Source organism: Saccoglossus kowalevskii, chromosome 11 (assembly GCF_978046115.1).
Source record: "Saccoglossus kowalevskii chromosome 11, keSacKowa6.1, whole genome shotgun sequence".
NCBI classification, from domain to species: domain Eukaryota; kingdom Metazoa; phylum Hemichordata; class Enteropneusta; family Harrimaniidae; genus Saccoglossus; species Saccoglossus kowalevskii.
This window is the reverse complement of record NC_140651.1, coordinates 28,862,672-28,887,359: the sequence shown is the minus strand read 5'-3', so window position 1 is coordinate 28,887,359 and position 24,688 is coordinate 28,862,672. Positions and strand designations below refer to the sequence as shown.

Sequence of the window (24,688 nt, the reverse complement as noted above, 5' to 3'; positions counted from 1 at the left end):
TTGAATTTCACAGGAGACAAATTTCATACATTTCTGTAAAATCTAGTTCTTATGACGCAAAGTGACATTTCTGTCAGTGGCTGACTAGGACTAGGTCAATGTATTTAGAAATAATGCCTGTGTCATGCTGGTAGACTGCATGCTTGAAAGCAATTATTCTGGCAGACTGTAGACAAGATGGATGCTACCAAGACACTAAGAGGGGAAGAGACATGGTTCGCTTTCTTGTGATAACACGATTTGTGCGAGGTATGGGTAGCAGAACAGTTTATCAGGGTACGAATTACTAATTCGCCAGCAGGGGCTGACCCAGCAAAATGTATGGGGGGGGGGTGGTGGGTGTCCAAGCTTCGCTTAAAATTTACGGAGCGTAAATCGCAGAGAAGTTATGCGTAATCCGGATGCATTTTCATGCGTTTGGGGGGCATGGCCCCCTTCCCCATCCCACCCCCTCTGGATCCGCCACAGTTCGCCAGGACGTGACTGTTTGTCGGTAAAACGGTAAGCAGGAAATTAAGCGAATGTGAATAAATGTAGTAGGCATGAAAACATGTTGTAAAATAGATGCCTGTTCACCATGAACATCTTTTCTCTCATAATGTTGATTTTTATAGTACTGTTTTAGGCAGAGAAGTGAAATGAAATTATTTCTATAATAACCTCACAAGTTTCGCTGTTAGGTTTGTATATGTGCAGTTATCCTATTGGTTGATGTCCCAGGTCCTATTGGTTGAAGTCCCAGGTCCTATTGGTTGATGTTCCAGGTCCTATTGGTTGATGTCCCAGGTCCTATTGGTTGATGTCCCAGGTCCTATTGGTTGATGTCCCAGGTCCTATTGGTTGATGTCCCAGGTTCTATTGGTTTCAAAACAAGAGTTTTAGGAAGCATGACAAGACTGTGATGTAAACCCAAGCGGGGTACAACGCTTTAAAACTCGTTACCATGACGATCGTCATGAAATCACCATGCATGATCGATTTTGACTACTAGTTTCGTAAAAAATTGAAATATAAAATGTTAGAATTTGAAATATTTTTTTTTGACTCAGGAGACTATGGGTAATACAGTTCTTATATGGTTTTCTGACAAAGAGGTCAGTCAGTGATAGCGCCCTCAACCAGCCAACAAAATTGTTGGAGACAAGTGATAATCTCAACAGAACCCCTCTCTCTCCAACAAGTAATACTGGGCTCCCCAGATTTCTCAAAAATGTTAAACCATATTATTGTTCTTGGAAAACAATATCCATATCAATGTAAAATGCAATATAGCAAACCTTCCTTTCAATTATTTCAATTATTAATCAAGCAAACACGACGTATTGAAGAATACTTTGCAAATTAAACTTGACAAACATCATGACACATGGTTAAATTTAATATAATTTAATACATATATATTACTTAATGTATTTTTTGTAGTTATACATCCGTCTTTTGAATTATTTACTTACCAGTCTTTTTCTTTCAGGTTACCTAAGAAAATAAAATATTTCTCAATATATATAGAAAAAAGAATTCATCATGCTAAAAGAACGAATTCTTGAAACAATTGACACGATAAAGGGACTCGACGACGTGATTGTCGATAAAGCAGATAGAAACGAAATACATGCAGTCGTAGTCGAAACTGAAGATTGCACCGACGATATATTTGCCAAGAAATTCCAAATTTGCAGATTTATCGGAAGAAATACGCCAGATGTCGCCCGCCAACGAAATACTCGTGAACATGTTTCCATGACAACAAATTCTTCATCAGTTACCCTACCGAAACTCGAACTTCCGATGTTCATCGGAGATGTTATAAAATAGAAAAGTTTTGAAGACGCTTTTGTCGCCGCTGTGGACAACAATATACATCTTGGTGCGGTTCAGAAGTTCCAATATCTTCGCGCCAAACTATCCGGTGAAGTCGCGCTAACGATTTAAGGATTGCAGTTACTGATAATTATATGCATGCGCTCGAACTTTTACGTAAACGATACGGCCAAGAACTTCATATTACCTCTGCGTATATAGAAGTAATTGTGCGAGTTACCCAAACCGATAAATACCGAGATAGTCTTCGTAAATCTCTTTGGAGTTCGCACCATTAGCGCTCCAATAGTTCTTGAAACATGTACACATCTATCGAATTTAATAAACTTGCCCCACTTACGTGAACTGAAACTGGCGCACCTGGTCTCCAAAGCTGAATCATTCCAAATTTCAGTGTTAATTGGAGCAGACTATATTTGGATTTTATCGAAGACCACGTCATCCGGGGACTGGGACCTACAGATGTCGGTATTTGCTTTCGGGACTGGAAAGGAAGGTTCAAATATCAATACTACTATTTTGCATTTTGCTACAACTACACGTGAGGAAGAAACGAAACTTCAGGATTATTGGAAACTGGATACAATCATGTTTGTTTATTGCGAAGCAAAACCCCATTGGCCCAAAGAGTACAACTCATTTCACTTAACAATGGTAACAATAAAAATCATTCAAGTTCTGCTTTTCATGGCAAAATAAACATAACTAGCTAACTGGTTTAAATTGACATAATTTATTAGCAAAAATTCTGCTCTAATACGTTGATAACGATGGCAAATAGCTATAAAATGATATTCGTCTTCAACATAAAGTTGATTTCGTTCAACATAGTATTCAGTGTCGTCGAGCGCACAATCTTTAATTCTTTGTGTGAACTGTGAAAGAAATACAAGTTTTTTACCCAACACCTAGGTTCAGCCATACATGGCCGAATCCAAAGCGAAATAGCAACACTTTTACATTTAAAGCCCAACTTACCGACGTTATAACACGTTTGTCGGATAATCTTTTTAACATTAAATAACATTTATGAGGATATCTATTTACACCCATTAGTAATTATAATTGACCACATTCGCCAACAGCTGGTAAATCGCTTGAGTTAGTAGAAATTTACAAAATTGATTCTGAACTTGTTCAATTTGAGGAACGTTCTCATATCCCCAGATTTCACTACCATATAATAAGACTGGCACAATGATGGAATGAAATCAAACAATCGGTATTAAGGATGTGGGAAGTGGGAAATGTGTTAAAGATTATGATTTTGAATCGTACGAAGTGAGAATGGAATATATCACCATGGAAATCTGACCATTGCCAACAAATTATCGAATTAGTGATAAACGTATCCGCTCCATGGTACGTAGATTATCAACCGACACGTGATTTTATTGAAGATGTGGTTGATGGTGATGTTAATTGTGGTCATTATCTACCTCATCGCTCGGTAAAAACGGATTCACTCACAACACCGATACGTGTGGTATACGACTGTAGTTGTAGGAAGTCAAACTGGGCCTCTGCTATTGAATTCTACTTCGGTTCCGTATTAATAACATTGCGATCTCCAGCGATATCGAGAAGGCCTGATTAATGTGCGCCTTCACGAATATCGCGAATTCACAAAATTGTGTTTAACGAACCCTACCAACCCCGAAAGTACAGATTTTCACCTACCCGACGATTTTTTGTCAAATCAAATTTAACCAAGGGTAACCATCCACAGCATTTTTTTCAGCCAATTACAGTCACGACTTAACGTGAAGTCCAATAACTACTGTAGAACATCGATTTAAGTATGTACTTTCTCACGAGTGACAAGACAGTAAAAGCAATCGCCGCTGCATGGCAATGTTATAGGAAAATTACGATGGTTTTGTGGTCAACTTTGTTGACATCCACTGTAGACTGGAAATGGTAGCAAGTGAGTCAATGACCATGTTACAGAGGCATTGGGGGGGGGGGGGGGTCTGCTAACCAACCTTGCGCCAAAGCCGCGACCGTACATGGGGTTCCGGGGCGTGCTCCTCAAACATTTTGAAATATAGACCCTCTGAAACGCTATTTCCTGCATTTTGAGGGGAAATTTTTTCTGGCACAAAGGGTTTCAGCTTGATTTTGGAGTGGCGACACCCCCACCATTTTTTTCGAGGGGGCCGTATGACTAATGAAGATATAAAGATAATTAAGGGACTTTGAAATCTGATAATCACAGTCTTGGATCATCACATTTCTCATCTTTTTATAGACATATTATGAATATCTGATATAGTTTCACTTTTTATGATGCGTGTTTCATAGAGCAGATAATCCAGACTAATTCTAATGTAGGTTTATATCACGACTAATTCTGATATAGGTTTATATCATGACTAATTCTGATATAGGTTTATATCACAACTAATTCTAATATAGGTTTATATCACAACTAATTCTGATATAGGTTTATATCACAACTAATTCTAATATAGGTTTATATCACAACTAATTCTAATATAGGTTTATATCATGACTAATTCTAATATAGGTTTATATCACAACTAATTCTGATATAGGTTTATATCACAACTAATTCTGATATAGGTTTATATCATGACTAATTCTGATATAGGTTTATATGGTAACTAATTCTGATATAGGTTTATATGGTAACTAATTCTAATATAGGTTTATATCATGACTAATTCTGATATAGGTTTATATCATGACTAATTCTAATATAGGTTTATATCACAACTAATTCTGCTATAGGTTTATATCACGACTAATTCTGATATAGGTTTGTATCACGACTAATTCTGATATAGGTTTGTATCACGACTAATTCTGATATAGGTTTGTATCACGACTAATTCTGATATAGGTTTGTATCACAACTAATTCTGATATAGGTTTGTATCAACGTGAGCATAATGCTAATGTGGCAAGACTATATCTCAAAAATATTTTATCTTTTGTGATTATTTTCTCATATTTTTGAAAAATCAAGAAAAAAGTGAAAATTTCCCTTCTCGCTACCTTAAGCTATGACAACTATTTTATATGCATGTTTGGCACTGGTACATGTATGGGACTTTCTAAACGTTCAGTCAATTTGAAGTTTAACTTTTGAAATTATAAATAGAATCATTTTCTCAATTTCTGACAACAGTGGATATCATGTCATACTTTACCCATAATTTTCCAAGCCTTGCCCAAAAATCACTTTGAAAAAGCAATCAAGATACACTCATTATTCAAAGTTGAAGTTGATACTGAAAGTTCATAATCAAGTCTGACAATTAGCACAAATTAGTCATAGATACAATTTTAATGACTATTTCTTTTTCCAGACATTTTCAAGTCCTCGTCAAAATATATTTAATATTTTACACTTTTTCAAAGCTTCTAAGAAATTAAGACTTGTGTAATAAATCCTGTAACTGGTTTATAAAAACTGCACCGTATCTTACTACATTACATGCATCTTACAGTGGTTTATAAAAACTGCACCGTATGTTACTACATTACATGCATCTTACAGTGGAATAAAATTAACTAAAATATGGCTTTGAAAGTTTACTTTTAGCAATTTCTGAAGTAAAAAACAAGAAAAAATTATTGAAATCAACAATATACTGAAATAAGAAATGAATGAAAAAAAAAATTCATCCCTCCTTAGCTTGTTTGAGATGCTACCGTATATACATTTTTAGGCAATATAACAACAAACGAGAGCCAAGAGTCCTCACAGTTTTATGTGGGAGAGGCTTTTCCACTGAACCCAGAAAGTGGCTTGCTGTTCTTGCTGTATGCACAAGTATAGGAACTAGAAGCCTCGTTCCGAGCTAACATGAAAGACCTCTCCCCCGAAGAGCTAAGGCTCCCAACTTACGAAATGGATTTCTATATGAATAATATCATATATTGCAGTTGCCTCGTAGTTTCTAACACAAATATAGTGTTTCATCCAGATCATATGTAAATTACACACTTTAGACTTAACCTTGGCGCACACATAGTTAAAGACACACAGTAATGGTAATTGACATGTTTTGAAAGAAACTGACAACCAGATCCTACAAATGTCATGCATGCATGGTACTGAACTCTGACAATAGCATTATGCTAATGAACATGTCCTTAATAATGCCTACAACGGCAATTCAAACATAGCAAATAAGGCCGTTGATCAATAACATTCATGGAGATTTAGTAAAGTTCATAAAGAAAGTCTGCTTGGTGAAGAGCGGTTATAATTGAGAGCTATAGTGTTAATATTCAGCATGTCACGTAGATTAGAATAAGTTATCAAACACTACTGCAGTCAATTTAACATCACATATCCATATAGTTGTACAATCTAGCTCCTCTGTTAATGAAGTGTTGTCTCTGGCCAAATGCTCACAAGTCATGACAAATATACCACATTTGTTCTATGAAAAGTACATTGATAATCACACTGCCTATAAGACAACAATTTTTGTATACTGAATCATCATAATAATACTTATTTTGACCATGGAAACATCTCTGTAACTTAATTAAGTCCATGCACTACTAATAGAGCAAATACGGTACATGCAGTTATTTTGATTTCCAAGAATAGTGGCTACTATGTGTAAACCTAAAAGTTTTAGAGAAGACAACTGTAATGCTGTATTTACCATGCCATATATTGCACACTTAAATGACGTACACACATAGGCTACCATACTCTGTGACTCAATTAAGGGTTCAAGTTCAATATTTACACATCAGTATTATTACTTGAAGATGCATTACATACAGGGACAACTAAATATCAACAATTCTTAGTTTGTAAAACACACGTTAAAAGTAGTCTTTTACTAAAAAAAAGTTAAGTATTTACTAAAATCGAAAACCTTGACTGGGAAAATACTTCTTCTCGTTCAACACGACCGGTATCATAACGTGCATTGACAAATGTACTAGTTATACAAGTCCGATCACATATCCAAGCATTGTTGTGTGTTTCTAGGGCGTTTCATTGCCCAATGCCTCTTATAAACGTTAAAGCTATCACGCATGTTTTTAGAAAGAAGTAGTTCTTGTACTTTCCTGATGTGAGAGCAATCAATGCATGTACAGTTGATCTGAATACGATAATTTGGGTTAATCAAATTGTTACTATTAATACTGGCATGGTTGACACATAGATCAAGACACCAAGCAAACGAAAATGAGCCTTCAACATGTCCTTCAAGCATTTCAACACGCTTGCTGGCATCATGCACATCTCCGCACGTTTTGCACATACATTTGTTGTCAGATTCCGGTTGATGCGAGCTTGTCCCATCCTCGCTCACTGAGTAGCCGCGTTCCTCATCAGTTATCTGTCGCGTCCGCTGTATGACCATTTCTGGGGAACTGTCACTTTGTGGGTAAGTGACAAATTCTGGGAAACCTTGCTCTTCGTTTGTTACGGGTTTTATTTGTTGTTCTCGTTGTCCCGAATCCGGGGAGGTATCACTTTGACCATAAGAATGAACTTCAGAGAGATACACGGTTACGTACGAGGAATCATCACCTATTGGATAGAATAGAGTATGTCATGAATGTGTAAATGAAACACACATACTGTTCTGCCAGTGGAAACAAAACAACCAGGATAGTATGTTGTATTAGATTAGCGCCCTCTATCTCTTCTATGTCTAGAATAAGTAAAACACGATGAGGGCACACTTTATAATATACTGTAAAATGACTAATTTTCACTGGGTTTAAATTCTGCTTATTTATCATTTCAGGCATATTCAGTGGGTTTTATATTCACGGTTTTATCATTTAGATAATGTGTTTTATGCTCAATTTTACATATTCACTGGGTTTTAATTTAGCACATTTTCCAGTCAGTGAAATACGCAAAATTAAAACCCAGCGAATAATTAACTCCTTTACAGTATTAGTATAGAATAACTCTTGATTATGTAGGATTTGAGACACCACAGGCAATACACAAGTTTTGAGTTCCACTGTTACCCTAGAAACCTCTGTACTACGGTGTAAAAACATTTCAATGTTGTCAGCGTGGGGGGGGGGGGGGTTGATTCGCAGTTCGATAGCTCATCAGAATGCTTGGAACTAGAGAAAGCATCAAATAATTTGTGCAAGCTGGAAATCTGACTCTCATTCTCCCATGGAAACCGACTGATAGGGCTATACGGTGCAAGCTGGAAATCTGACTCTCATTCTCCCATGGAAACCGACTGATAGGGCTATACGGTGCAAGCTGGAAATCTGACTCTCATTCTCCCATGGAAACCGACTGATAGGGCTATACGGTGCAAGCTGGCAATCTGACTCTCATTCTCCCATGGAAACCGACTGATAGGGCTATACGGCAAAACTTGTTTAATGCTATAAGTTTACCGTGGTACCCTTCAAAAATTACAAATCTTTCTCATACTAAGACAATTTTATCAACTTTAGTCTTGAAGCTGCGTATATTTTGGCACCTATTTATTTTATGTTATGTTATGGGTTTTGTATATGTTAATAATGGGATGTCTGAAGTTAGATCTTCTCAAAAACTAGAGATAATCACTGAGACGTACATGCCTGTGTTACATTTCAACTTTTCAAATCCGTGAGGTACCATTCATTGACCAAGATATACACTATCAAATGTTGTGATTAGGAATTTGTAGAAAGAGATGGCTTTGTTTGTCATTGAAGGTTAGCTACATTGTATATATGTTCGCTAAGAAAAAGCCCCTCCAGTACTTTCAAAATGAAATGTACAAGAAATACAGAATATCTACTTTTAATATATAATATGTTTTAGTCAAAACAGCCCCATTTGAACATATTTTATGATTTTGTAAAGTGAGAATGAAATTGTTTATTTATTGCTGTGTACTTACCACTCGGTGTTGACTGACTATTTGTACCGTTAACACGAACTGTTTTCGTTGATGGACCACTCTCTTTTGCTACATGTGATTGAATTCTGTTGACATCAGAGACATGCCTCGACTGTGTCATCATACTGGACCCACCATGGCCGTGTGTTGACTGAGTAGATTTTGAAATACTACCATGTGATGATCCACCAATTCCAGGATTTCCATGCACAGACCGAGGTGTTGAGTGGCTGCCAAGCGTAGACGGCATAGCTACACCATCAACCTGACCTGCAACATTAGTACCTTGTGTGGACATAGCGGCAACAGTACTGACATGGGTGGACTGGATAGCTACAATACCTTGGTTGGATTGTGACATCATGTTATTTGACTGTGGTAATGCTATGCTAGCTTCTAGAGGGTACACAGACTGTTGGATGTTGTTGATTGCAGACTGCTGCAATGTATGATTGGATAGATGGAATGGCATACTTCCTGGATCAAAAGCTACAAGAGATAGACAGTCACAAATTATTCTTACATATATGCAAACTAATTATATTGCATATATCGCACATAATACAGACAAATTGGTGCACCACCCTGGTACTTTGGACAAATGTCATTTATAGACAGGTCTTTATACACCAAATAAAATTATGCTTCTCGCATGTCAGTTTGAAGCCTGCACCTCACACATCATTTTTTGTTTGCAATTTACCTATGAAGTGTCTTCATTCAGTTTGTTTTTTGTTTTAGATGGTGCTTTAATCATAAATCAACATTTTGTTGTTGGTATAGACTTGCATACAGTCTCTTGTTTATTTTTGTATTTATTTGTTTTCGTGTTTTTTCAATAATATTAAATATCCAAGTGTATAAATGGCAAAAGTCGGGTTACCGCTAAATGAACAAGATGGCTTTCACCATTCGTACACTCCCATGATATTTTATTCCACTGGAAAAACACCCAAAAAATAAACAAGACACTGTATGCAAGTTTATTGTTGGTATTGAATTGAATTGGATGAATTGGATCAAAACAGGATGACATATCAGAACATGGAACATCTAGTGCGTAATTGACATACAAATAAATGCAATCCTCACCTTCCATTTTTGTTGGTACTATTCTATCTGACATACTAAGCATGTCACTGGTATGCTGCTGCTGCTGCTGCTCCGACCATGGTCGGTAATTGTCCACACTTACAAACTTGATACGAGAGCAGTGTCGGATGTGATGCTCAAAAGTTGCTCTCCTGGCAAGTATTTTGTCACATGTGACACAATGGTAGTGAGAATGGTGATCTTGGTTGCCTTTGCAATCATGGTGGCATCCCAGCACTAGGAAACCTGAATAAATTAAAAGTATCATTGTCAACATCAAGGGCCTGCTAAAGATCATGCTAACATTTTTGACAGTTGTACAGATTACCCAGGGGAAAGTCTGAGGTGTTTGTATGCAAGCAGTTTTTCCTCGCGAAATTGAATTGAATTGAAAGTTTGCTATTTTTTTTTTCTTATTTCAAACAATCTTTAATATTCTGCATATGTTTTCTTTCTTCCTAACCACTTTAAATATGAATCACCAGTAAATTTTTAATGATTTACAGTGATCATATCTTGTTTTTATTTAAGTGTCTGAGATATGACCTCGGACAGACGGACTCCAAATTAATAGTCTCCGATTTGAGATTTTGTCCGCAACAGGGACTAAATATACAAACTCATAACATTCAATGCCAATGTATTACATTTATAGTTGAAAATTGCTGAAAGGGGAAGGTCAGGTTTTCTCCTAATTGTGCAGGTTTCCTGGATCCTTTGTAAACAATGTTGATTAGTGGTATTACAATTACACTTACCGGTAAATATCAATCTGATTAAAATCTGATGTAGTGTACAGGCTTTAATTAATTTGGCTATAAACTTATTTTAATTTTATTTTTTATTACTTTTGTTATTAATGCCCTTTTATTCTATTTTTTTACTTTGATTTTGATTTTGTGTTTTTTTTTAATTCCGCCCTACCTACATCTGACCCGATGCCTATGTAACAAGATTTCAACGAGACCCACTATCGACGATTTTAGTCAACGAATCACAGACCTCCTTCTATAGCGCACATGATGACGTCTCCGGGCGGCAAACACACTCAAATAAAATGGCGGATTATACCGACGTTAGCGACCGAGAATAACACGGCTTTTCGGTAAGTTTATCATTGTCAAATGCAACGAAAGTCATTTTATGTTAATATTGTGGCTCGAATGGTTCGACTTTAGATCGTTATTTTGCATAGTTATTCTGGGAGTGACGATTTTGTTTCCAACGTTTCGACCGAACACCAGTGTCTTTTTCCAGTCGCCTGCCCTGGAGACGGGTGATGTTTTGTTGACGATCGGGCCAACATCGTCTACGGTATTGAAACCGTAGCTGTAAATATTCATCAAATTGTATCATCATTTTGTACATTATACAATAACTCTTTATTAAAGTAATTGAGCTGATTTGGACTGGAATAAAATATTTTTTTATTGGAACACATCGCAATTGATCAGGAAATATTTGTTTGCTCCAATTTTCTGCGTCGATGCCGTGGGCTGGTAACCGTTATACAATTTAAAATCAGTTTGCATTGTTTACTATAGCTGTTTACAGTGTTCTAATCATTACGATTTATTTATTTTTTTGCTTCCATTCTAGATAATTATGCTCAGTGATGTAAAATTGAAGCGATGACTGAATGAACGAACCTTGGCTGGCGAAGATGTATCTGGAAGTGTACACATTTGCTGGAAAAAAATTTTCAATGTAATGACAAAAATTGTAAAATGCTGTGGAATTTCTTTTGTAAATAAAAATATGTGATTGGCTGTTACTTACGCGAGATTTGAACGGGACTGACATAGGCGTCGTATCAGATGTAGGTAGGGCGGAATTAAAAAAAATCACAAAATCAAAATCAAAGTAAAATAATAAAATTAATTAATTAAAGGGCATTAATAACAATAGTAATAAAAAATAAAATTAAAATAAGTTTATAGCCAAAATAATTAAAGCCCGTACACTACATCAGATTATAATCAGATTGCGGTAAATGTATACCGGTATACTGTAAAATACTTTATTTTAGCTGGATTTAATTTTCGCTGAAAAGACTTTTTGGGTGTTTTGTATAGAATTTATTTTCACTTATTTTTGGCAAGTTGAATGTAAACAAGCAGCCTCTCGACTGAGATAGCTCCGCTGTTAGCAATGCACATTTCAATTAAAGAACAGAAGATATCATTAGAAAATGAACAATATGCATAGTATCAATGCAATGGGACTTGCTGTTTTCAACAAGAATTCAAAAATATCATTTTTCACCATAAATGATTGTATTTTTTAACAAGAAGAAAATATCACTTTTTACCAAAAATGACAAAAATATTCACGAAAATTAGAGAATTAAAGATATCATTACAAAATGAATAAATCTGAGAGAGGTCCACATGTACAGGGTTCTCCACGGTTTGAAAATTAAACAGGGCGCGCCAATGTGAAGTGGACGTGGCACATTTGTAACGTGCATCATTGGCAAGGATGTTGAAAAATGGAAACCAAAAAAATCTATTAATCTACATATTATTACATATGCATAATATATATTTATTATTACAAAATGAATAGGAATTTTGAAGAGCTATTATTAAGTAAACGTCAGCACATACAATCAGCTGATTTTAGCTGCACGAATCCTCAAGCGGCGACATCAGTTGTTTACCAGTAATGATCGCGTCCAGAAAAAAACGTAACAAGTTTGTTAATTTATTTTCCCAAATAGATACATACATGCTTTATTTAATTATTAGCAAAAATTTATATTAATGATTTATATTTATTTGGAAGAAGCAAAATAAAATATATGTCGCACAAACGTTCGTAATTGGTTCATTAAAAAACTTGCATGAATTGCATCAAAAACCAAGGTGATCAAACGAAATAAAATGTACACAATAGAAGATTTTCGATCTGCAGTTAACAGTTACTATCAAAAATAATAGAATTAGGTAAAAAAAACAAAATACATATTTAAAAGAATAATTTTCATTCGAATCGAAAGTTTGTTGATGTCTGCTTCGTTGAAAACAGCTATGACCCGGAAACAGTTCATTTTACTGTGTGCACCCTGATACTATGTAACGATGCTTTTGATTGGCCAAAGCCACGCATTGACGCGAAAAACAACCAATCAGAATATTTGTTCCAAAAGAACACAAGTAAATTTATTTCTTCCACTTATGATGCGAGTTGAAAGCATGGCCGTTTTACCGGGGTTTTTAAATCGTGATTTAAAGAAAATTCAACTTTAAATAGTGACATTTAAATGTAAACATTTACATGTTCAAGCTAGCATTCGTGTGGACTTCTTGGTGGTCAGCAATGTCTTTGATGGTACGTCGGCTTCGCTGGTCGTTTACCGATCATGCAAGTGCATAGCAGCCCGGTTGCTGCCTTTGTTCCACTCGGCGGTGACGATGTTGCCGCTACCTAGTCACGGCGTGAACTTGGTTTTAACCATAGACCTTATGTTTAACGAATGGTTTTACCGATAACGATTTTATATATTTGACGTCACCCTGGCAGTAAAAATATGGGTACGGTAATGCACTTTTCTGGGCCACATGTTCATTTTTAATCGTGTTGAAAAAACTTGTAACTTTTTGTTTGGTGGTGTTATCACCTCACGGTGACCTGCTACGATAACAAACCGGAATTTTAACAGTTGCACCTTAAAACAATGAACCAGTTACCCTGAGCACGATGAATCATCTTCGGAAGACAATGAGTGATGGCCTGTTTTGTAAACAATTCTTTGTGTGGGACCATGCAGGGCGCACAGGAAATATAACAGGGCGCTGACAATTTAAACAGGGCGCCAATTTCAGATAACAGGGCGCGGCGCCCTGTAAAAACCCCTCGTGGAGAACCCTGATGTAGTACCTATATATGTAATATCAAAGCAATTGGACTTGCGGTTTTTAACAAGAAGTTGAAAATATCACTTTTTACCAAAAATTACAAAAATATTCACCAAAATTAGAGAATTGAAGATATGATCATGAAATGAACAAATCTGAGAGAGGTCTACCCAACGTACATATACACCAAGTATCAAAGCATTCAGGCTTGTAGTTTTCAAGAAGAAGTCGAAAAAGTAAAACATTAACACGGACGACGACGGACAATCACTCATATGATAAGCTCCGCTCAACAAAGTCGACAGTGGAGCTAAATATAGGAAAAATAGTATATTCACTGGATTTTATTTTTCACTGAATCATACCTTCAGAGACAATAGCGAAAATTAATTCCAAGCAAAAGTTAAGTAATTAACAGTAGTTAGAATAGCATTTTACGAAAAATAGTGATTAAGTATCTGAAATTGAATAGAGAGATCATATGGCCATACATACCTTCATAACGAACTCCACTCCGTTCATGTGAGCGGAAATGCTTACGTAACTGAAACAATTTAACAGGCTTGTATTTTGTCTCTGGACATAGTGGACATGTTGCTCTTCTATCTTCGCTAAACACAAGTAGTTTCTCCAAGTCTTTTATTCCTTGTACAATTGAGAAATGCATCTGAAAAGATAAACGAATAAGTCATCTATGATGTACTTTGAGAATGGTTACCATAGCAGCACCAAGAATATTTATCAGTAATCATACATCAATATAGTGATTGTGTCAAACATCTTACTATAGTTATGTAATTTGAAATTTTGTAAAATCAAATTTACATTTTTATGAATAAATTAGTGTAAAAAATGAAAAAAATTATTTTGGTTTGTGCCTCAAGTCACCTAAACAGTCGAATACAATTTAATTTTTTTTTTAAGCAGTCAACAAGCCGACTTGCGTTGATTGTTTGAAGTTGGCATTCAAATGTTCACTGAAACATAAATTCACAGTTCTCTCTGAAGCTTATTAAGTAAAAAGTATTTAATTTGTCTGACAAATATATCACTGAAAATGCAGTGTTTGTATTCAGGGATTGCGTTAACCCCATATTTTACTTCCCAGACTCCAATCATTGAAGCTGGGGTCCAATTTTTAATAAAGTGATCCAGGTTAAAATTTCAATTTCTTAAAATTTGGTTAGTGGGACTCATCTTGCCGAGACACTAGCCCAAACCCTGACTGTATGTTGCCATTTTTAAAATAAACCTTTAACCTTTAATCTTTAAGCCTGACAGACAGCCAAAATGAATAGCAAACAACGGTGTTCCTGACATGTGTTAACAAGTGTGCGCTTATAAAATACAAGAGGGTAAAACTACATTGCTGGAAAAGTAAGAGAGGCAGCTGTGTATGGAGTTAAATAATATGGATGGAGACAGGCAAGCTGTCACTATGTACATAGTGTGTGTAATCCTAACTTATCACAAAATATTATATATACCTATAACATAATCCTATTATATAAAACCCAATAAAAATACCATAGCATTTTCATGGTAACATTCTAATTTTGTTGTCGGCTCGTCTTGATTATTTGAGTTTTAGTAAATGTGATCAATTGGGAGCAGCAAACAATAATGGGATTTTGTACATCATAATTTAGATTTTGTAATTTCACATCAATTTTAGTAAATTTTGAAAAAAAATAACAATTTACTAATGTTAAAGAGAGCTCATTGATAACTTGGATTTCCCACTTTGCAAATTTGTGAGGTACCTGAGATTATTGATGGGTGTAATGACAAAATAATGCCAGAATATGAATTCAATTAGACCTTTTAAGTAAAGTATAATTGTATGTCAGTTTTAAGGTTATTTGACCAATTATTCAAAAAAATGAAATCGAAAATGAAATGTCAAAAGCAAGGCTTGAACTTCATGAAGGCATAAAATGCAATTGCTTTCATGTCCAACAAGATTTTGCCTCGGTGTTCTTTGATATTTATTATATTATTCATTTTACACACTAACATTTTTGTCTTGAAAATGCCTGGACTCCAAGTTAATTATGGAATGGGTCATGCCAGGATAATTACTTTTAGTATTTTTTTTAGCAAAAATAAAAAACGATTTCACCTTTTTTTTTTAGCTTTTTCTGGGTGTGATATTTATTATTTTTGCTCTATTAGTCGCACATATATTCACATAAATGGAAGATATGAGACAAAATGCACTGAAAGTTAATATTTTAATGATCAATGAATCATACAATTATTGCAATGTTTGGCTTATGTGCACTTGTATGGAAATGTGTTTCTAATAGAGAAAATATGGTATTTGCAAAATGTGAAATCATTTTTAGCATATCTTAACAATATGATCACCTGGCAAAAAATTGACACATGCACAACAGTAGGGATTGCCTAATAGACATGATTTGCGATGGTACAGACAAAAAATCTCAATACAATTATTTAAAATGAAAATGACAATCTACAGTTGACATCATACCTGTTCATTTGCTTTTAATTCTCTAGCAGTGTAAAACCATAAACTATGTACTGTCAAATTCTTTATTTTCACTATTTTCGCTGAAGGAATGATTCAGTGAAAATAAAATCCAGCGAATATACATTTTTTCCTATATTTTACATTCAATTCACCAAGAATCAATAAAAAATACAACTCCTTACAAATCATTCAAAAAGTCTTTTCAGCGAAAATTACCGGTAATTCCAGCTAAAATAAAGTATTTTACAGTAAACCATATGCTAATTACATGCATACATACAGGCAAAATAATTAAAGTATTGTAAAACTAATAATTTTTTGCAGATTTTTGTAATTTATCGACTTTTGATATTTTCAACTGATCAAAGAATCCTGCTGTTTTTTTTATTCTTTAAAATTTCTAATTCTAACTAACTCTAAAAAATCAAACAGTTGAAAAATTGAACAGAATTTTGTATTCTAAAACTTTTAAAACTATTTATTTAAAAGTGGTCTAAATATATGTGTGAAAAAATATACGACATAATTTCCCAAATGTTGAAGAAATTTGACAACTGAAATTTTAGTATTGGGATTTCTCCTAGGATATTGTTCATTGGCATTTTGTCCAATATCTGATATTCTGTAAATTTTACATTTGAAGAGTAGTGACATTGCTTACCTTTGCTATTTGGCTTTTAGTGACCACTTGGTGTTATGAAGTCAGTAAATACTACGAAGTACATTTGTCTAAACCATACAGCTTGTTTCTTGTTACTTCTCCATGACTCCAGTCATATAAAAACAAAGTTTTTCAGTCGTTGAAATTGTCAGGTATCACATACATGTGTTCATATCAGATTCAATCCTAGAGCAAGAACAGATGTTTACACAATCAATAAAGCATCATTACACTAGAGCAATTTTGTGGTCGTTTTCAAAACATTAATTTTAGTATCCCGATATGGTTCACAATTATGGAAGAATGTGTAGCTTACTTGTGTGAAGTCTTGTTTTGTATCACAATGTTAATACACAAGTACATATAGAAGTTATAAAGCGATGTTATAATGCATAAACATATGTGAGTACTTTGAATCGAATACCGCCTGAGACATTCTTGACGCTGACTGGCAAGAGATGGCATTATAGCATGAAATTGATATTGATGACAGAATTGTTCACAAGATTACAGTGACAAATCCAAACATAGAGAGAATAATCTCTTTTTATCCGATTGATTTTTTATGTTTGTTTTATTGAACCAGAATATAAAAATATTGTCCTGTCACTCAATGGTTTTTGCCAAAAAATGAGTACTTTATTCATGAGTAGAGATAGAAATTGTTATTATTTACATTTATTTTTTTGTGTGTTTTCTTGCAGTGTATATAACACTATAACATACTAACAATATGCACAGATATTGACTGTAAACTTTATCAGGTCTGTGCAATATCATGGAAATCTAATAATAAATATAATACAGTTCATTGCATTTTTAGACATACATGTACAAGTTTCTATCACAGTGTAGCAATAACATTTTATGAAAAAACAAGTACATCAATATGAAATGAAAAAATAGGCCAATGGCCTGTTGCTCAACGACTATTGTACAAAAGATTAGTGCTTTATATGACAAATACCCCAAAAGGCAGTGAGTGAGACAATAAAACATAATGCTAAAAGTGGAATTTTTTACAAAAATAACAGAAATATTCAATAAAATTAGAATAAAAAAGAGCTTAAAAAGAACTCCAGCATGTTGAGAGAATAACATAACATGATATTTGCAATTATCTGAATTTGTAATACATGTACCGGTATATACCAAGTTTTGTTGAAATATGTTGAATGGTTTTTGAAATAGCACCCAAAAAGCTTGAATTTCACTAGGTGATATGCAAATTATCTAATTTGCATAAATTTCCACCAAAAACTAAATATACCTGGAAACTGCCCCAACACATCTATACACCAAGTTTTATTAAAACATATTAAATGGTTCTCAAGATATCACCAAAATAGCCTACATATTGGTATGTAAATTAGGCCATTTGCATAATTTTCCACCAAAATCAATCATGTCTATACACATTTAAATATGTTGAGTGGTTATGTTTTCATTACAATCATAATAGACCAATTAAAGAAAACTTAGAACTCCCATGTGCTATGTGAGAATGAGAAACAGTTGACAGAACAAATGGGAAACATTACATATCTCTCTGTGAGCATATAATTTCAATATGGCATCATTGTATATTTTTCCCAAGTTTTGTTCATTTTCCAACAACTGTAGTGCATTAAAGCGAACGTAAACGCGGCCTTAATTTATAGTTGTGTATATTCTAAACTGTATTCGAAATAATATTGCAGTGGTTTAATTTTGTTTTAATTATAACTGTACCTTGGATAGGCATTCGAAGTGCTTGCAATTAAACACCATGGTGGCCATTCATGGAGGAGAATAAATAACGAACAAACATATTTAACATCCGGGTACTTTTCAAAGCTACATTGTATGACGTTTTAGTATCTGATCGCATTCGTGTACGCCATTGTACATAGCCGTTCATGCTGCCAAGCATTGTGTACTACTAGTATAAACTCAACTTTTATATGCACAATGTGCTTTTTAAAACTTGGGTTAGAGTCTTATGCGTTTGAACCACAGTATTCTGAGAGTGGAAGCCCAATTGCGTTAAAGTACCGTACTTCCCCGATCATAAGCCCTTCCCAAGTATGAAGCCCTTCCCAAGTATGAAGCCCATCCCTATATTTTTACTAGGTATTCATCGAGTTGAGAGCATTCACGATTATAAGCCCAGAGTGTTTTTACTGGGCGTTGACGATATTCTTTAAAATATGCGTGTAAAAGGTGTGTTTCATTTCATAATAATCATGATTGGCATGGTAGTTTGGTTTGTGCTTTTAGTTTTTATGAGAAAACTCCATTAATTTCAGAGTGCATGGCAAACGTACACAACGTGCTTCGCATCCTTTCTATGCTGTCATTTACTTAGGATGAACCCCGATGTTGCAATACTGGAGTAATCCATATTTCTTTGAGTAGTAGCTTTCGAAAAGCCAAATCGTTAAGTCGTGTACCTGATTATTTGGCATGGTTTACTTTGAGACTATCATGAAAGGCCTAGGGTTTGAACGATGTGACATGTTGGCGACCGTGAAAGGTGTTTAAATTCTTCCTCCACACTCAGTTTACCCACGGTTACTATTAACCATCGTTTATATTTCGGAAATTGCGAATCGCCAGTTTTTAGGGAAAAATTCATTGTTTTTTCGTTGCAATCGCATTTTAACATTGCAGTAATTCACTTCTGCATTGCGTTAAAAAATCATCGTCAATAATCGGAAAATGTCATCATTACGACACATCATTTTGATTGGTTAATGAAAGACATGACCTGTTAGGTCAAAGGAAGTTGTTCCAGGTCAAATCATGCTGGAAAACCTCATGGTGGAAAATTGCTTTGCGTCGAGAGTTTGCGTACGATCGATAACATACCAAAACGAAGAGAATGATAAATGCCTTCGTCCACTGTTTCCTCACAGACCCTACCCATTATTACACCGTAAATTCAGACGGTATGTAAATCGTATTGTAATAAAATGTGTGTGTTTTTTATGAACATGTTTGTTTCTTCATTGTAAGTGTCGTGGAAATCAATGACGCATTTTTTTTCAATAAAAAGGATAATTTTTCGTTGTTAGCAAGATGGTTACAGTGTTTAACCCCAAAACAAAATCGTCTTTTCTGAGTTGGTTCTTGAGTATAAGCTGATCCCTTACTTTTCTCTTACGTGTTCATGCCTCCGGGCTTATGAAAATGTTTCCACCACCACCTACAAACACAAGATTGCATACTCCAGCATCCATACTTTGAATAATTTGCACGCCGCACAGTGCAGTACTGGAAACAGCATTTGATAGACAGTTAGACAAAAAACAAAACAAAATACCTGTCTCGATCAATCGCACATCCATAATGTTTGTATGTTGATATGCTTGTAAATAACATTAACGTAAAAGTCGAAACAACCATAGAAGTCAATTCACCAGTCCAGCCAACTATGGCTCCCTAAGTTGCTTAAATTTAATTAGATACTATTTCGTCATCATGCTTTGTTACCATACCTGTTTATACCTCGTGAGGGCGTTTTTTTTATGGCAAGATGGCACAAACGGAAGTCTTTCGCAGGTTTGTGGTTTCTCATATTTAAATCATCATAACTCTGAAGATAATCATTTTTTTTTTTCAAATCTATAATCAATATACATAACTTAATAAATACAAACATCAAAATAGGCTCTATTTAGTTCCACTTTAAGAAGAAGGTAATAAAAAAAATCATGAATTTCTGAAATTTTTGATAAATTTGGTCACTTTTAGTGACTGGGTGAAGTGTATCAAGTATCAAAGAATTTGGACTACTGGTTTTGAAGAACAAGTCAAAAGTACTATTTTTGATGAAAAATGACAAAATATTTGCTAAAAATAGAGAATTAAAGATGTCAACACAAAATGAACAAATGTGATAGAGGTCCACCCGACGTATATACCATGCTGGTTAGAGAGCAATCGGCCTATCAGTTTTGGAGAAGAAGTCGATAATAGCATTTTTGACCAAAAATGACCATTTTAAAATATTCGCAAAAATTAACAAAACTGATATCAATATCAGCACTGTAGACCACTTAGTGTCATAGTAGCATAGAAGAAATTTTAGAGTTTTGGGGGGCTACATTGCATAATTTTTGGCAGATCGACTTCTCATGAACAAATTACCATCTAGACTCATCAAGGCATCCAAACACCAAAAATCGAGTCAAACAGTTTGGTGGTTTTTGAGAAGAAGTCGTGCACAGAAAGACAAATAGACGGGTGACAGACGCAGGACAGAAACCCATCCCATAGGCTCAGCGGACCTAAAAAAAGATAAGTTTACATATTTTGTTTGTTGAAAGTAGTGTGCATAAAGTGTACACAATTGAGCAATGTACTTTGGTCACTAGTCTGCATCAGATATATAAATTTATTAGTCTTTTTAATAATTTGTGATGGAAAATTAATTTGGAAAAATTAGGTCTTGGTATAAAATTTAGTACACTCCACTCATCTCCCAAGGTTACTATTATACTGTTTATAAATTCTCTTGATGATTGGTGTTTTGGAATGTGTATACATGTATCTGTCTTTCAGTATTCAAATCATGGTTGCTGTTCCAAAGTTTGGCCACAGTAGTTTTATATTTTATATAGTATAGTATAGTAAGTATGGTTCATAGCCGTAATTTTTTTTAAATTTGCCAGATTTCCTAAGTTTGCTATCATTCCTAATTTGTGATTTCCAAAGATTGGGGTAGTTTTGTTTTATCTTAGCATTTGTAGTATTTAAAAAAATTGTTTGTGAAAATTCTTGATCAAATGATTTTAGTTTCAAGTAACAAATTTAGATTACCGGTATTATGTTTTATGATTTGTATTTATGCAAAAAAATGTGAAAAAAAAAAATTCGTTGCAATGTGCCAGTCTGTGCCCCCCAGGCACATCATTAAAAAGAAATGTAATGATTTGTTGGCTGGTTGAGGGCGCTATCACTGATTGACCTTTGGTTTTAAGAAACTAGTCGATCATGCATAGTGACGATCGTCATAGCAACAAGTTTAAAAGCGATGTACTTTGTTTGGGTTTACACCATAGTAAATGTATTAATTATTTGGATTTTCGAGCATCAAGTGACTTTTCATGCTTTCCATAATTTCAAGGTCATGTTTATTGTGTCTCATTAATAACAGACATCAACGTCGAAAACTTTCTTTTTTGAAACCAATACTCCGGGGCTTAGGACAGGAATCGGTTTTCAAAACACCAAAAAGAGTGATCACCATCTCAATTTCAAATGGCAAGTTGACAGGCATTTGTTTAATTTCCTGCTTACTGTTTTACCAACAAATATTTTTGTGAAACAGTCACATCCTGGTGAATTAGTAATTCGTACCCTGATAAATTGTCCTGCTCCCCATACCTCGCACAAATCGTGTTATCACAAGAAAGCAAACCATGTCTCTTCTCCTCCTAGTGCCTTGGTAGCATCCATCTTGTCTACAGTCTGCTAGAATTATTGCTTCTAAGCAAGCAATCTACCAGCATGGCACAGGCATTATTTCTAAGTACATTGACCTAGTCAGCCTTCTTTAATGGTCTACATTAGTTCAAATGTCCGTGAATCAAATACAGAACAATTACAAGTGAAGAAATATTCACAATGTGCTGAATAATAATTTTAATAGTCTATTGAAAATCACCAAAAATGGTCGTCACTTTTAAGCAACACACACACACGAATTAATATTGGACCAATTGATATTTGATCATTTTTTCCAATTTATTATTTCAAATATATAAATATTATTTATTTATCATTCAACAAGCCAATGTCTACATCAATCAGTATTGCACTGACAAGAATTAATATGTTCTCTAGACTGGACAGTTTTTGTGTGTGATGGGAAAATATTTTTTTATTTACAATTACGAAACAGGCTACAGAAAATATGAGAGTGAACCATGTTCATTGTAATGTCATTTTTTGAAAAATACGTGAACTATGCAGTGTTAACGCATTTATAGAACACAATAACTCACAATAATGTAGAATAGTTAAGTTCAAACTTCACACATACATGTACATCAGACACGTATTTCAGATATTCACATTTATTTGCGTCACAATGAATAAAGCAACACTATGAAGCTTTTGAGGAACCATATTTCAGGTATTCAAATTTTTGTTCAAATCTGTTGCATTGCAAAAAATGCCTGAACTGTTAAAATAAAATATGAGAGATTGCACACAACAATCACAAGACATACAATGTACAGATACATGTATGTACATTTGCACACCCAAATATACTCTTTCATTAAAAATGTGGGGACTATGTCATGCCATGACTTGTTTTCATTGCGCTTATACATACTGTAAATCATTAATCTTTCACTGATGGAAATTTGCGTGATTTTATACAAAATTTCAAAAATGTCATTGACACTTCGCGTATCCTAGATTTTACGACTCTTATGAAATAAAAATGAAATATGCTAAATTCAAACCAAGTAAATTACGTTAACTATACATGTAGCATTTATTGTTTTTTGCAAATGTACTGAGAATGAAATATACAATGTTTTCCTTCAGAAAGATTATAGTACAATATTTCACAACATGCACATTCTGGAATCTGAGCATTGTGCTTAAAACAATTACTGTAGTCAGAGATTTATATGAAAATGAGATGAGAAAATGCAATAGATATGTGATAAAAATAAAATACAAATAGACACGAAATACAAGATGATCATGAAATTGCAAGACAAAACTACATTCCTAGAAATAATAATGCAAACAGACGAGTTGAAAATAGAATTTATTATCCTTACTTATTTGGAAAGTGTGTACAAATATATTATGTGAATTTTAATATGATAATCTTGCTAATTTCTGTGTACTGCAATCAAAGCTTTGCAAGCATCCAATGTGTTCTGTGATGATATTTATTAATAATTATACGTTCCGGTGTACACAAGATCTTCACCACATACAATGCCTTATCCTAATTTATCTTTGTGTAATTTAAAGATTTTATAGGCTCACTGTGTTCTGATTACCACAGGTTACTGAGATGAAAGTTCAATTCATCATATAGCGAAAATAAATACTAGTAATCTACGAACCCACATCATGGACATGTGACCTCAGTGGTCAACAATCAAATTATCCTAACCAAACGTCCACTGTGCTCGTGAAAGCGGTCACGATTGTACTCTTAGTCTTCGATATTTCGGTTGTCTCAGAAAAACAATACGGCATTCTACGATTGCAACTGTTAATAAAATGAACAATCGCGATAAAAGGACGCTGTGTTTCAAGAATGAACCGAATCATTAATAATTGCCAAATTGGAATTCATTCTGACGCTACAATTCAGACTCGATGAGAAGTTTAAACAAAGTACACGATCAAGACACGTCTGGACAGTATACAACAAGTATGTGAGACCGTAGACAAACAGTGAAAACTTTCAAAGTGCCTAAAACGATCATATATTGAGAAGAGAAAAAACAACGCTCTTACCTTCTCCAGAACGCGGCCATATTGTTTACATGAATGCTGCCTACAGAGGGCGCTTCTTTACAAGAACGTACACAAAGAGACGAGTGTGAAGATAGCGTTCGATTCGATACGCATTCGATTCACGTACGATTCTTATTCTATTCACGTGCGATTCGCGTTCGATTCGCTTTACGCAATAGTACCTCTATCACAGGCAGCCTTCAATTTTGAGATCTATCACCTCACTGCGTACAGCCATTTTCCAGAAGGAAAGTATTCATGTACTATTTCCAATATTATTGTACTAACCCAAATACTAACCCAAATAACACACCCCAGTTTTTTACCGCTAACCCGACTACGCTGATACGCTGAGAGATAAGAAAGCCGATTAACACTTCAAACAACAATATGCGTTGCCGGTCTATCT

At 34.6% G+C, this 24,688-nt stretch overlaps 1 protein-coding gene across 1 annotated transcript; it reads right to left on the bottom strand.

Annotated features, from left to right (window-relative positions):
• Positions 1-5,115: 5,115 nt before the first annotated feature.
• Positions 5,116-24,323, bottom strand: LOC102807219 (uncharacterized). Its single transcript, XM_006815242.3, has 6 exons — positions 24,280-24,323; positions 16,801-16,986; positions 14,138-14,309; positions 9,783-10,028; positions 8,691-9,179; positions 5,116-7,354 (listed from the first exon to the last, which is right to left on the bottom strand). The coding sequence occupies exons 3-6, from the start codon at positions 14,307-14,309 to the stop codon at positions 6,774-6,776; spliced, it is 1,488 nt and encodes a 495-aa protein (XP_006815305.3). The 5' UTR covers positions 16,801-16,986; positions 24,280-24,323; the 3' UTR covers positions 5,116-6,773.
• Positions 24,324-24,688: the final 365 nt, after the last annotated feature.

What these genes read in the sequence shown, in the direction of transcription:
- LOC102807219 (XM_006815242.3), bottom strand. Translation starts at nt 14,309, where the DNA reads ATGCATTTCTCAATTGTACAAGGAATAAAAGACTTGGAGAAACTACTT. An exon ending in GAGTGGAGTTCGTTATGAAG is followed by an intron (nt 10,029 to 14,137) that starts GTATGTATGGCC and finishes TAATTTATTCAG; the next exon opens with GTTTCCTAGTGCTGGGATGC. An exon ending in TAGTCAGTCAACACCGAGTG is followed by an intron (nt 7,355 to 8,690) that starts GTAAGTACACAG and finishes TCTATCCAATAG; the next exon opens with GTGATGATTCCTCGTACGTA.